This window comes from Pecten maximus, chromosome 6, assembly GCF_902652985.1.
Source record: "Pecten maximus chromosome 6, xPecMax1.1, whole genome shotgun sequence".
In the NCBI taxonomy this organism is placed as follows: Eukaryota; Metazoa; Mollusca; class Bivalvia; order Pectinida; family Pectinidae; genus Pecten; species Pecten maximus.
In genome coordinates this window covers 36,258,992-36,271,411 of record NC_047020.1, presented here as the reverse complement: position 1 = coordinate 36,271,411, position 12,420 = coordinate 36,258,992, and the positions used below count along the sequence as shown (strand labels likewise).

Genomic DNA, 12,420 nt, shown 5'->3' with positions numbered 1-12,420 from the left:
TGAAGCCTTGTTAGCTTAATAAATATATGTAGTTGTGATACTGTATATATTATCTCGGCATTCTGAACATTTAAATCATAGCACATTTTTACACTTCCTCTTAATTCTAAAACCTTATTCGCTTTGTGTGAAAATTTTCAGGAGAGGAAATAATTTTATCCATGGCTTGTTTCTCCATTTTGAATACCCGGATAATCAAATTCGTTTTCGATCAATATTGTTTTAATTTTCATATTTTTTAATTCAAATCTTTCTATAAACAGCACATGTAAAATAAATATAATACAAATTTCACAGTAATGTATATATACAAATGTATGTATTATACATTCCTGATTTTACCATGTAAAAAAATGAACTCCAAACTCTTATTTGTGCTTTTGTTAACATTTATTGATGCTCAGCGAAACTAAACATCATCATAACATATTTGTAACATACAATATTATACTGTAAATAGGGACATTTTCAGCTTCTTTTTCACCGTTTTCAATCTTAAGGTAGATAATCCCACCATATTTCCGATGCATACTTGATACAAAGATAGCTTGCAAGCCTCGAACATCTTGAAATCTTTTATAATACAAAAATTACCGCTAATGCATACAGATCAAGGATTTAAATCTTTGAAGTGGGAAACATTTTTCCTCATTCAAAAAAAGGAAATTATTATGAATATTCCAATACGTATGAGTAAATTTGAAGGAAAAGTCTTTATAAGAAAAAAAATTACTGCAACAAAACTGGAATTCTCCTTGGATGGAGTTAAAACAATGTGTGAGGATTTTCTACCTTAAAATGAAATATCTACCTATAGCACAAGGCAAAATTAAAGCGAACTAAAATGTTCCCATTTACAGATTAATTAAATCACAGCGTGTAAAGTGTAAATCCACTTGATGTGGAATATACCATAATAAAATATTGTATTAAACGTTAAAAAATAGCGTTACCACATAAAATGGAGGTATGGTTCACAACAACATGCGATCCCACAATTATATAGGACTTTCATAAGACACTTTCCATTTTAGAGAATATACTTATGTTCCGGTAAATATGGGTTTTTTTCTTTAAGGTACTGGCTGTTTCACAAGTTTCACAATATATCTTATTTATCAATGTTAATTTGTGACAGTTATAAGGACCACAGCGAACAAAGCATTTATATACTGTACTGTATATTATCGCTTTTGTATAACATCCGACAGAGAAGAAACAAGGGAAATAACTCTGGTACATCAGATTGTGAGAGCTTTCTATGTCTGCAAAATGTGCATAAATTTGGCTGTTTTGAAATAAACACATTTATTCAGAGTGGAAATAATAACATTCTTTACATGTTTGATAATCTCCTTCCTGGGGATGGCATTACAATCATTCTTATTTTATTTCATTATTAATATTCTTTTTTCAATATGCCATTTTTATTTTGTATTATTTCTGAGGCCAATCATTTTTGTTTTGGAAGTCAAAGCATGTGTATTTTGCTTTTTCAGATTGTTTTACTTTGGTTATTAGCAATTATCACTCTGTCCTAGTAAATATACAAAATTAAGGTCAATGTTATTTTTCCATGTCTGTCTTTCAGGATATACAATGTACATTTAATACAGGACAGACAATCAAAACAGATTAAAAAAACATTTTAAACTGACAGACTTGATAATCATTTCATAGCATGACCATTGTACAAAAAAAAAAGTGAATATTTTGGTGCACTTTTACTGAATGACAAATATTTTCCATAATATGTAAAATACAGCAGTACAACATTTCACAATTAATTCATAAAAATTATGTTTTATAAACAGTGTAGCAGTGGAGAAAACGGTTTTATTTTCAACCAACTTTTACATGCAAGTAACATTGCTGCTCTATTCCCAAATGGACATAAACAAAAATGTATATCACTTCTATACATTATAACAGAAATATCAGAGTAGAGTTAAATAGCTGTACTCATTTTCATTCTATATAAATTTCATGATCTGAATGTCTAGCCAAATGACTGGCACTCGGTTTTTAATTTCAAATCACTAAACATAAACATGAATAATTTTAAAACAATTATTCTAAACATTGATTCTTAAATATATAATTTACCTGCAACTTCAGAGGAACTGGTAGACTAGTTGGTAAAATAGTAGAAAATTTCAATAATACAATTACTCCAGGGTTGCCTGAAAAAATGGACGGAATATTGAATAACAAAACATCTTGAAGTGTTGTTCCTGGTTCTTCATTCGGTCTACTTGACCAGCTCCTCGGATATTAACGTAATATTACAACATTAACTATGTCGCTTCTACAGCATCAGCCTTCTTTCGATATAAAAATGTCTTGTTCTTAGCCGCTAGCTCGGCCTCTAACTTCCTGGCTTCTTCTTCGGCAGCTTTCTGTTGAATATCTTCAACTTCTACTAAAAACTGTAAAAGAAAATGTTTCTTTTTTTATAAGTTAGTTTTTTTTTTTTTTTTTTTCTAAAATAAGAAATTCTGTTTTTTTGTAGATTTAAATTAATATCACTAAATCTTAGATGGTACAGAACAAAGTTCCTAAAAGGTTTTAACCAATTCAATGATGTATTCATAATGGTTTATTTTTTTCAAATTTTTGTTGTAGAAGAATTTTGTTGCATTTGGTATTATGCATGATAATGTTTTTTACATATTTTTTTATATTAACAACAAAAAATGTAATTGTCACATCATCAGTTGGTGGCATTTCTTTTGTGATGTCTTTTCTTTGGTCAACAATTTTTGATTTTGGAACTTAGGAAGTTTGTGACACAATGATGTGATGTGACGTCCATACAGGTAAATCCTTTTATTCCGTCCACAATTCAACACAAGTTCAATAGATATTAAATACATAGGATCTATGATACTCATATGAATATTAAAATTATATTTCCAATTTTCAGGGAAACGACTCTAAGTTTAATAAAGGTTTTAAAAAATAACTTACATTGTTTTGTTTTCACTGTCATTATTATTGTAACTTTAAGGAGATTTTGACGATTGTTTTCCGCCAACTCATCAATATAATACTGATAATGATTAACTACCAATTTCTGACATACAATAAAACACATTTCTCATATAATATTTCAGGTTAAAAAAAGTGTCATATTTCACATTTATAGTTATATCAATTAAAACCGAAGATGTTTTAGTGAAAAAATATCATAGATCTTATGCATTTATATATTGTCAAATTACAATAGCAAACAAGCTAAAAATAGCAACAGTGACCTTGACATTGACCAAAAAACTCTGAAACTTAAAGTTGTCCGAGATATCATGGTCCTTTATAATTGTGTCAAATTAGATCAAAATTCCTCCAGGATTGATGACAGAAACGCCTGTTGACTACTAGACTGCAGGATAGGAAATCAATAGTCTTCCCGAGTTCACAGTAGGGAAATTATAACAATAAGATTTAACATCTCAAACAAACAAACAAACAAATAAATAAACAAACAAACAAAATAACTTAACACAGAAATTCAATAAAGCACTGACCAAATACTAAACAACTCCACCGAGGATCTGAAAAGTATCGGTTTAAATTGTTAAAATCAACGAAGATTAGAAGATAAAGGGAGATAAGTCCCATTCAAGTGTTGGTCTGTACATCTGTTTTGGTAAGGTAAGATAAGCTATTATTTCCCAATTAAAGAACAATTATTCTTACATCAACCACTTTTGAGTAAAACACATTTCAATGAATGTCTTCCATGTCATCATTTGAAATGGATTTTAAAGCAGTACCAAAATACAATGTCCAAAATATCAGCGACACTTCTTGAGAAAAAAAAAATATGGAGATTAGGACTTCCAATTAGTTTATAGTAAAATATTTATCATTGACATCACACAATCATGGGTATGTTGTAAACTTTTTCAAAATAAAAACTTTCTTCTGCTCATATTGAATGAACAGCAAAATTTTACACCAAAGTTAAGCTGATAAGATTTTTAATCTTAGATGTCAAACTTTAGATACATACACCAATTTTGTAATAAATTCTGTGTATCACAGTACAGTCGGAGGGAAATAACAAAGTCTTTTCTGGAAAAACAATGCCACAACTTACCTCTGGTTTGCGATCATCTCTCCGGTTCATAAATTCCGTAAACGCCTTAGCTCCATGTGAGATGGATATTTCTTGATTCTGTCAAATTCAAAAATACCATTATATTACATAACTATATTTTTTTTTAGATGATTAGAAAAATATCATGTGCAACACATTTAACACGTAGTATCTTCATTTTACAATATGTTCCATCCTGACTGTTCTTTGTTTTCTTTTTACTTATCTACTAAAGACAGTTTACTTTATATGATAAATTTTTTATTTCCTTTCTGCAGTCATTTACTCCAGGGACTTAACATATATCAAATTACTTTTGCTTCCCAAAAAAAAATTGTCAAATAATTTAATTATTTTTATCTTAATCACAAAATATGCTGATTACAGCAAATTTTGAGGAATTCATTTTTTTTTTTTTTGAGGCCACCAAATCTCAATATTCCATAAACCTAGTACATTGTATATATAACAAGATAATTTGTCTATAATATAATAATCACCAGCTCTTTACTCCTCTTCTTAGCCTCGGACATCTCTTTATCTTTAATCTCCTTAGGGTCCATAAGTGGGTCTGTAAAGTTTCTCATCTTCCAAGTTTTTGGGTCCAAATACCAAGAACCGTATTTGAATTTTACCCAACTTGGTTCATATTTTCCTGTGTAGCTCTGATAAAAAAGAAATAAAAAATATTGAATTTTGTTACCCCACTGTGAACCTGCTACAATGTTTCAGTTGTAGGATGTCTGTGATAATCTGAAACTTTCTGTCTTATGAGGGATCATTATAAGAGTATGGTTATTTATTTATTTATTTATTTATTCATTTATTTATTTATTTATTTGTTAGTGTTAGATCAATCTCTAATATACATTTGTAGTATATATACAATTACAAAAAGATAGGGTCTAGTAAGTAATAACAACGGTATGGTCCAATATATAGATACTGGATCCTAACAAACAATTGTTCGTTGGATGCGTATTACAAGAAATAGATAATTTGTCAAGTAGTAATAACGACAGTACAGACAAGTAAATTGTCAAATTTTCGAGGCAATCCGCTCCTTTATCAAGACATACATAAATTACAAATGATCACATATAGACATAGAACATTGAACAGTTACAATTACAAAAAGATATATATATCAATGGATTGGACAACAAGGTAATGCTATACCATAGAAGCATTATTACAAGAATCAGTGTAAACAATTATGATGAAGACTTTCAAATTATTGATTCAAAAGAATTGATTCTGAAGTAATCTTTGAATTAATATAAATAAAAAAGCAACAACAGAAAAAAAAAAATCAATAATCACCCACCCAGTTTTCTTTCTTTATCTCCGGAGGAGGTATATTTTTGTTAGTCTGCTGTGTCTGTGCTCCAGGAGCTGTACTACGGAGGTCCTGAGGAACGTTCGTAAGCTCAACAACATGAATCGGCACGGACAGGGCAGGTTTGGTCTCGTAACCACTTGCAAATAGACTTGTGATGGTCGATTCCTCGATGTTATTCTCCTCCCCTCCTAGACTGGCCACCCAATCACAGAACTCCTTGGTTACTTTCTGTATGTGCTCGCCCTAAAATTTATAACATCATCATCATCATCATCATCATCATTAAATTTCTTAATACAGTAAATTGCACTTAATCGTTTCACCCCCAATAACTTTTGTAGACTCTGCTTGTCTCTCATACAGTTTAATCTGGAAAAGTCTATTCTATGGTGTTTAGGGGTGAAAGGGTTAATACAATAACATTAATTATCTAGAGACCGATGTTATCATACTATAAAATATTTGTTTATGTCCTTCAAAAAATAGTCTGACACTGAAAAAGAGGTACTGGTATTATATAAGGATTAACATCAACTATTTTTTCTGTATAACAGAAAAAATAATTGATGTTAATTCTTATAATTTAATTTCGTCTTATACACACCAAGATATTTCACTTTCTTTGGCGAACTCTTTTCTGTGATAAATTATTACGCAACGTCATCAGCCAATCAAAAATGACGTTACATTTCGCAACGTCAAAAATTTTGTTATTGAGGTATAACAAAATTATTTCAGCCAATGAAAATGCGTGTTTCATACAAAATTAAATTATTGTAAATTTAGAATTGATCAACAAAAACCTGTTGACAGTTCTGAATACTTGCTTCAATTTAAGCTCCAGGGGAGACAACTTGTTACTTAAGTTTGGAAAGAGACATCTGAAATTACTGACTCTAGAAGGGAATTACAGAACTTAAACAACTCTTACTATGGAAGAGCTATCAGGTCCATAACAACACTTACTCTAGAAGGCAATGACAGAACTTGAACAACCTTCACTCTGGAAGGAATCTCAGGTCCATAACAACACTTACTCTAGAAGGCAATGACAGAACTTGAACAATCCTCACTCTTGAAGGAATCTCAGGTCCATAACAACACTTACTCTAGAAGGGAATGAGAGAACTTAAACAACCCTCACTCTTGAAGGAATCTCAGGTCCATAACAACACTTACTCTAGAAGGGGACCCTTGTCCACCACGGTCTGTTGACTTCTTCTTATCTTTCTTTTCTTTTTCTTCCTTACGAGGAAGCCATCGGTAAGGATTCCTCACCACGTTTTCATCTGTCCTGTGAGTTCAAAGTGAAAATTTTTATTAGATAGGCTAATAATGAATTATGAGTTCTTCCAGAGAACAACTAGAAATATTTTGATACAACATGAATGCACAATCCCCTTCTTTATATTGACCTCCACAAATGACCTAGAAATGATTTTACTGGTAAATCCGTTTTTATTTCAGTCAAACAGTCAGACAACTTTCAACATGAATGCCCACTTGCCCTCTTTATTTCAACTCCCACAAATGACCTAAAATAGATTTTACTGGCAATTCCATGTTTTTATTTCAGTCAAATAGCCACACAACTTTCTATAAAGTTAAATATAATGTTTAAATTACTGAAGTGAATATTGACTGAAATTTTTAATAAGTTACTGGTTTACTGCCTAAATTGTTTGATTTCCTTTGACTTATTCTACGAAAGAAAACCCAGCAATAAGCGGAGACATGTCGGCTGTAAACCTGTAACTACATGTATAACTAAAAGAACCCAGCAATAAGCGGAGACATGTCGGCTGTAAACCTGTAACTACATGTATAACTAAAAGAAACCCAGCAATAAGCGGAGACATGTTGGCTGTAAACCTGTAACTACATGTATAACTAAAAGAAACCTAGCAATAAGCGGAGACATGTCGGCTGTAAACCTGTAACTACATGTATAACTAAAAGTTTCAGCCTTATTCCACTAACACTTTTTACAAAGTTGTCTGATAAATGGTCTGGAAATCATTGTTTGAAAACAATGTTGAAATGCTGAAAATGAATTTTAAACACATATACATGTATGTTCATTTCTTTGAAATCTATATTACATTTAAAACATTGTGCATTAAGTGCTACGGGAAATACTACAATACGTGTAATTCTATAAATATATACAGTGTAATTCCAAAAACAAATTAACTGATCTGAATTGAAAGTTAATTAAACCACAGATCTAGATAAGCCAGAAAATTATATATTTACAAGATACAAGCTGGGATGATCATGAACGGAGTCATGGATCTGCGCAATTGAAAATGATTCATTTTTCTATTTCCTATTTTAAAAATATTACATAAAATGGTCATTCTTGATTTCCTTTTTCTGTTTGGTTTGATAAAAAAATTGGCGTAAATGCTCTTCCCTGCCATTTATAATGTCAATTTGAATCCAACTTGATTCCATGCAAGACAATGCAAAAGTATGATATATCATACTTAACAGGTGATTAAATGTAATTATAAAATGATGTAGAATATAAATGAGACCAGTGAAACTGTGAAAACAAGCATGCCGGGTATTGCTAAAGCAATACATGTCCCCTACGTATACCAACTCCTGTTAAAGATAGAAACAGTTACCTTGACCGAAAAAACCTGAAAATGTGATCTTTTGCTACTCATTCTGAAGTTACATTGTGTATATCAACTCTCACCAACCTACCTAGAAACATGGCTGAGAAAAGTGCGGAAAACAGGAGTGTATGGAGACTGACAGAGAAGGAGTGGGGACTGGGAGGAAACCCTCCCCCCCCCCCCCTCACCCTTCAAAATCAATTGTATACCCTCTCACAAAATCAATACAGTCTATTCCTCTAACATAAACATATCCTCCAGTCAATCCATCATATTCCCCTCACAAAATTATATTCCCCTCATAAAATTATATTCCCCTCACAAAATTATATTCCCCTCATAAAATTATATTTCCCTCATAAAATCACGTTTCTCACCCACATATAATCTTATTTCCCTTACAAACTTCTATTCCCACCACATAATAAGGGATCAATAATTGATATTCAAATAGATTATGATACAAAATTCATCGTGCTTTCTTCCATTTTTATCTTTACACCTAGGAAACATTACTACATTCCTTTTTATCACAAAGGGGATTTGTCTTGAAAGGAAATAACAGTGTCAACAAATTTAATTAGCATAACTACATCACATGAAAAAACAAATTTTGGATATGGCCGTTTCCTTGTGTCTTGCAAACTTGACCATTGGTGAGACAATACTGGACAATATGTATTGAGTGGCTTGACCACTTCTGTGACCTCTCACCTCTTCTTGACCTTTCTGTACCTATGTATAGGCCGAGGCTTGGGCCTAAGTTTAAGCACTGGTTGTGCAGGTCTTTTTTTCAGAAATAAAGAATTTCCACTTTTTAAATCTTTTCTATACGATGTCATAATTTATATATATATATATATGCTATCACAAACAAAAAATAAATATTGATTAAAAAATATTGTGTATAAAATTTACTAGTATGTTTTTATAATATATGTACCATCCATTTAATCTACTGCCTTGAATAGCTACAAATATACAAACTGTACATATTGTATTAAATAAATATTCTAACAAATTCCATTTTTTACGAACAACTACATGTATATGAAGGTTAACTTGATTTTCACTTGTAACTAACACACCCATTTCTTTGAACATCTACATTGTAAAAACTATATACATTTTTGTATACGTACTCAGGTGCTTTGTCTAAATCAGCCTCTGGCGATTTATCTTCTTCATCATCTGACTTTTGTGTTTCTTCCTCCTCATCATCGTAATCTTCCAATGAACCAACTTCTGAGTCTAGGTTCATCTCGGGGTCAAGGATGTCCACAATGTCCTCAAAAAGCTGTAGATAAGAACATGAATGGTTAGTATCTCAGGGTCAAGGACATCCATCGACCATATTTGGTCAATATATCAAGGTCAAGGATGTTCACAGGGTCATCAAATAGCTTTTGACAAGAACATAAATGGTTAGTATCTCAGAGTCAAGGACATCCAGATTTGGTCATTATCTCAAGGTCAAGGATCATTGGCAGGAAAATAAATGATCAATATCTCAGAAACTTGTGAGAACCAAGATCTGTTAACATTTACAAATATTTTTATCAAACCTCAACAGGTCTATTTCTTCAATTCTAATTTTTGATATTTCTTTATCCATTATAAGTAAACCCTCTTTATCATTATTTAATATTTCTTGAAATTGAATAGGTCCATCATAACAAGGGCTGAAAGATGTTTTAATTAATATATTTCATTTTTTTTCATATGGTCAATTAATTTGTGTGGCTTGCAATTTCGAACATGTTTGATCATCTCATTAATCAATTCTGACAATATTGACAAGTAACAAATGGCAGGGTATAGACATCAGACAAAAGTGCCACAAAATTATGTTGTTTTTACTGCCACAAAATTATGTTGTTTTTACATTATGTCTGTATGGGCGTAACCAATCAAACTTATTAACTTACTGATTTTTTTTAGATATGCAAAAGTAAATTGTTTTAACAACCATTTTCCCCAACATCAACAACTAAAGCTGCATTTGTCAAATAATTATAGTTTAATTCTGTAAAGAATCTAATTATATTATCCTTATCGACAACAAAACATCATCTCATTGATTTTCATGTACTAACAAACTGTGAAACAGACATCAATGACTAACGATATGAATAACACCGACCTCTGGGTTAACACTCTCTTCCAGATGTGGGTACAGAGCCAAGGGATGCTGAGTTAGGCCGTACTCAATTTCATCAATATGGTCCCTGCGTTGTTGCTGTAGAGGTGTCAGCCTCGAGTAACATATCTGATGTTTACTAAATCTATTCCTCACGGCTGGTTGTTTAACTACCTTGGCATTTTCGCTACTGTGTTTTACATTTGGTCCAGGGCCTTTACTTCCCTGAAGAAAACAAAAGAATTTTTTTAATTTTTTCTATAAGTTAATTTATCTTAAAATTTTTACTGCAACTTACTTACTAATACAAATACATGTACACTTGTATATGGCATGATTCCAATGGCGTCTGTGTGATACAATATCTGGCAGGTGAAGATGTGTTTAAGCCCTAGTATACTATTATTAGGCACATCTATGTACTTTACCTTTATAAAAACGTCTCCTTGAACTGGCGGTGGCAAGCCATCTCTAAAATCATCTAAACCATCCTTCAGGAATAGCCAATCTTTTCCCATCAAACATTTTGAAGTATCAGCTGGCTTCAAAGATTTGATGTGCTTTGTCTGTAATCTTTCTTTATACCTAAATCAGAATGAACATGAAAAATGTCTTGAATGGTAATAATGCAGTTTTAATCAACATTTTAATTAAACTGTTATCATCGTCGGATAAAATATGTAAAAACATTTTATTGAAATTAACTTTTTTCTTTGTGTAATCGGATATCATTAAAAAATTGCCTGGAAATAAGCCTACTCCTATAACATAAGAGACTGTTGGTCGGTCAATTTATTATCTAATGTTATTGTACTGACTGCGAAAGTGTCTGAAAAAAGTTTCTTGTCCTGTTGAATGTTAACCTCTTATATTGCTGGAGGAGTAAGTCCAATTAAGTCTAGTTAAGTTCTGTTAAATACCTTACAAGGGCCACATCATTGTCTAACAACAACCAAAGTGATTTTTATTTCTTACTTTTTTCCCCAAAAGAGTATAGACTTATAAATGAAATTAAGGGTTTAATTCCTATTGTGGCACAGGAGCTAGTTTCTATCTAACAGTTAATAACTGAACTATGGTGGCCACCTCACTTCGTTAAAATGGTTACTGTGCATGTCCATCTAAATTTTTGAGGTTCCGATCTGGTCAATGCATTTTCACTCTCCTGTTAGATATTGGGCCCTTAACTTAATACCCATGAAGGTGGTAAGAGGTCTCATGTGTGTCTCTGGGGTCAAAGACTTCGTGGAAAGAGGGAAAAATGTATCAGAATTGGACTTGGCTAACGCCACATGTGCAGTGGTCAGTTATAGATCAAATGGTTTGATAAAGTTTTTCAAATCCGTCTAGACTAGAGTCCTGGTCTGGTCATTGCATTTTCCCTCTCCTGTCTCACAACATTTGAGTCCATCATCAGGTATCAATAGAGTATAGGCATACACTGTACATGCTATAATTGTGTGTGTAATTTATTGATCACTGATGCTGGACTCAAATATATATTTGTACGGTACCTGTGATTGAGTCGTTCAGCATGAATGGATTTTCAGTTTCTTTCAAACTGGAGGATGTTCTCAACCTGCCCAGGCCTTAACTGTGTCTGTAGTAAGCTATTTGTATTTAGACATAGTTAAATGACGGACTGCTTAGAATTACTGTAGATCTTAGTGTTAGTAAATATCAAACGGACCGATTGGACATTCGGACAAAATCTTCTCACTTTTTTCTTTTAATCTTATTGAATGGTGTAATGGGAAAGTCTCCATTGAGGATCGGGCCTGCGAACCTCGGATTATTGGTATGCCGCTCTACTGACTGAGCTAATGGGCAATCAATCCTTGTGCGAAGCTTGAAGACGATCGTAACAGTTACAATACCTTCAATAAATCATACCGAAGAACTCCCCTATGCTCATCGTTTAATAAGCTTACAGGAGATGAAATGGCCCGAATTTAGAATATACACATGTAAATGTAAACTTCTGTATCATATTTACCATGGATGCAGTCGAACTTTTTTGTCTGTTAGCGTATTGACAAGGGCTAGATCGTATTTCCTTTCTGCCATTTTCGTTTCGACTCAACCAACCTCCATTTGTTTACACCGAATAACATATTACCGGATGTACGCGCGCGTATAATGTAAACCTTAATTCAAATAAATATATCGTAAGAAAGAAAATAAAAACACACAGCATGTTATTTTCAAG

At 32.1% G+C, this 12,420-nt stretch overlaps 1 protein-coding gene across 1 annotated transcript; it reads right to left on the bottom strand.

The window, feature by feature from the left end:
- Nucleotides 1-371: 371 nt before the first annotated feature.
- LOC117329666 (protein FAM47E-like) lies at nt 372-12,331 on the bottom strand. Its single transcript, XM_033887717.1, has 9 exons — nt 12,208-12,331; nt 10,640-10,796; nt 10,215-10,436; nt 9,214-9,368; nt 6,624-6,738; nt 5,430-5,687; nt 4,603-4,767; nt 4,103-4,180; nt 372-2,429 (listed from the first exon to the last, which is right to left on the bottom strand). The coding sequence occupies exons 1-9, from the start codon at nt 12,276-12,278 to the stop codon at nt 2,298-2,300; spliced, it is 1,353 nt and encodes a 450-aa protein (XP_033743608.1). The 5' UTR covers nt 12,279-12,331; the 3' UTR covers nt 372-2,297.
- Nucleotides 12,332-12,420: the final 89 nt, after the last annotated feature.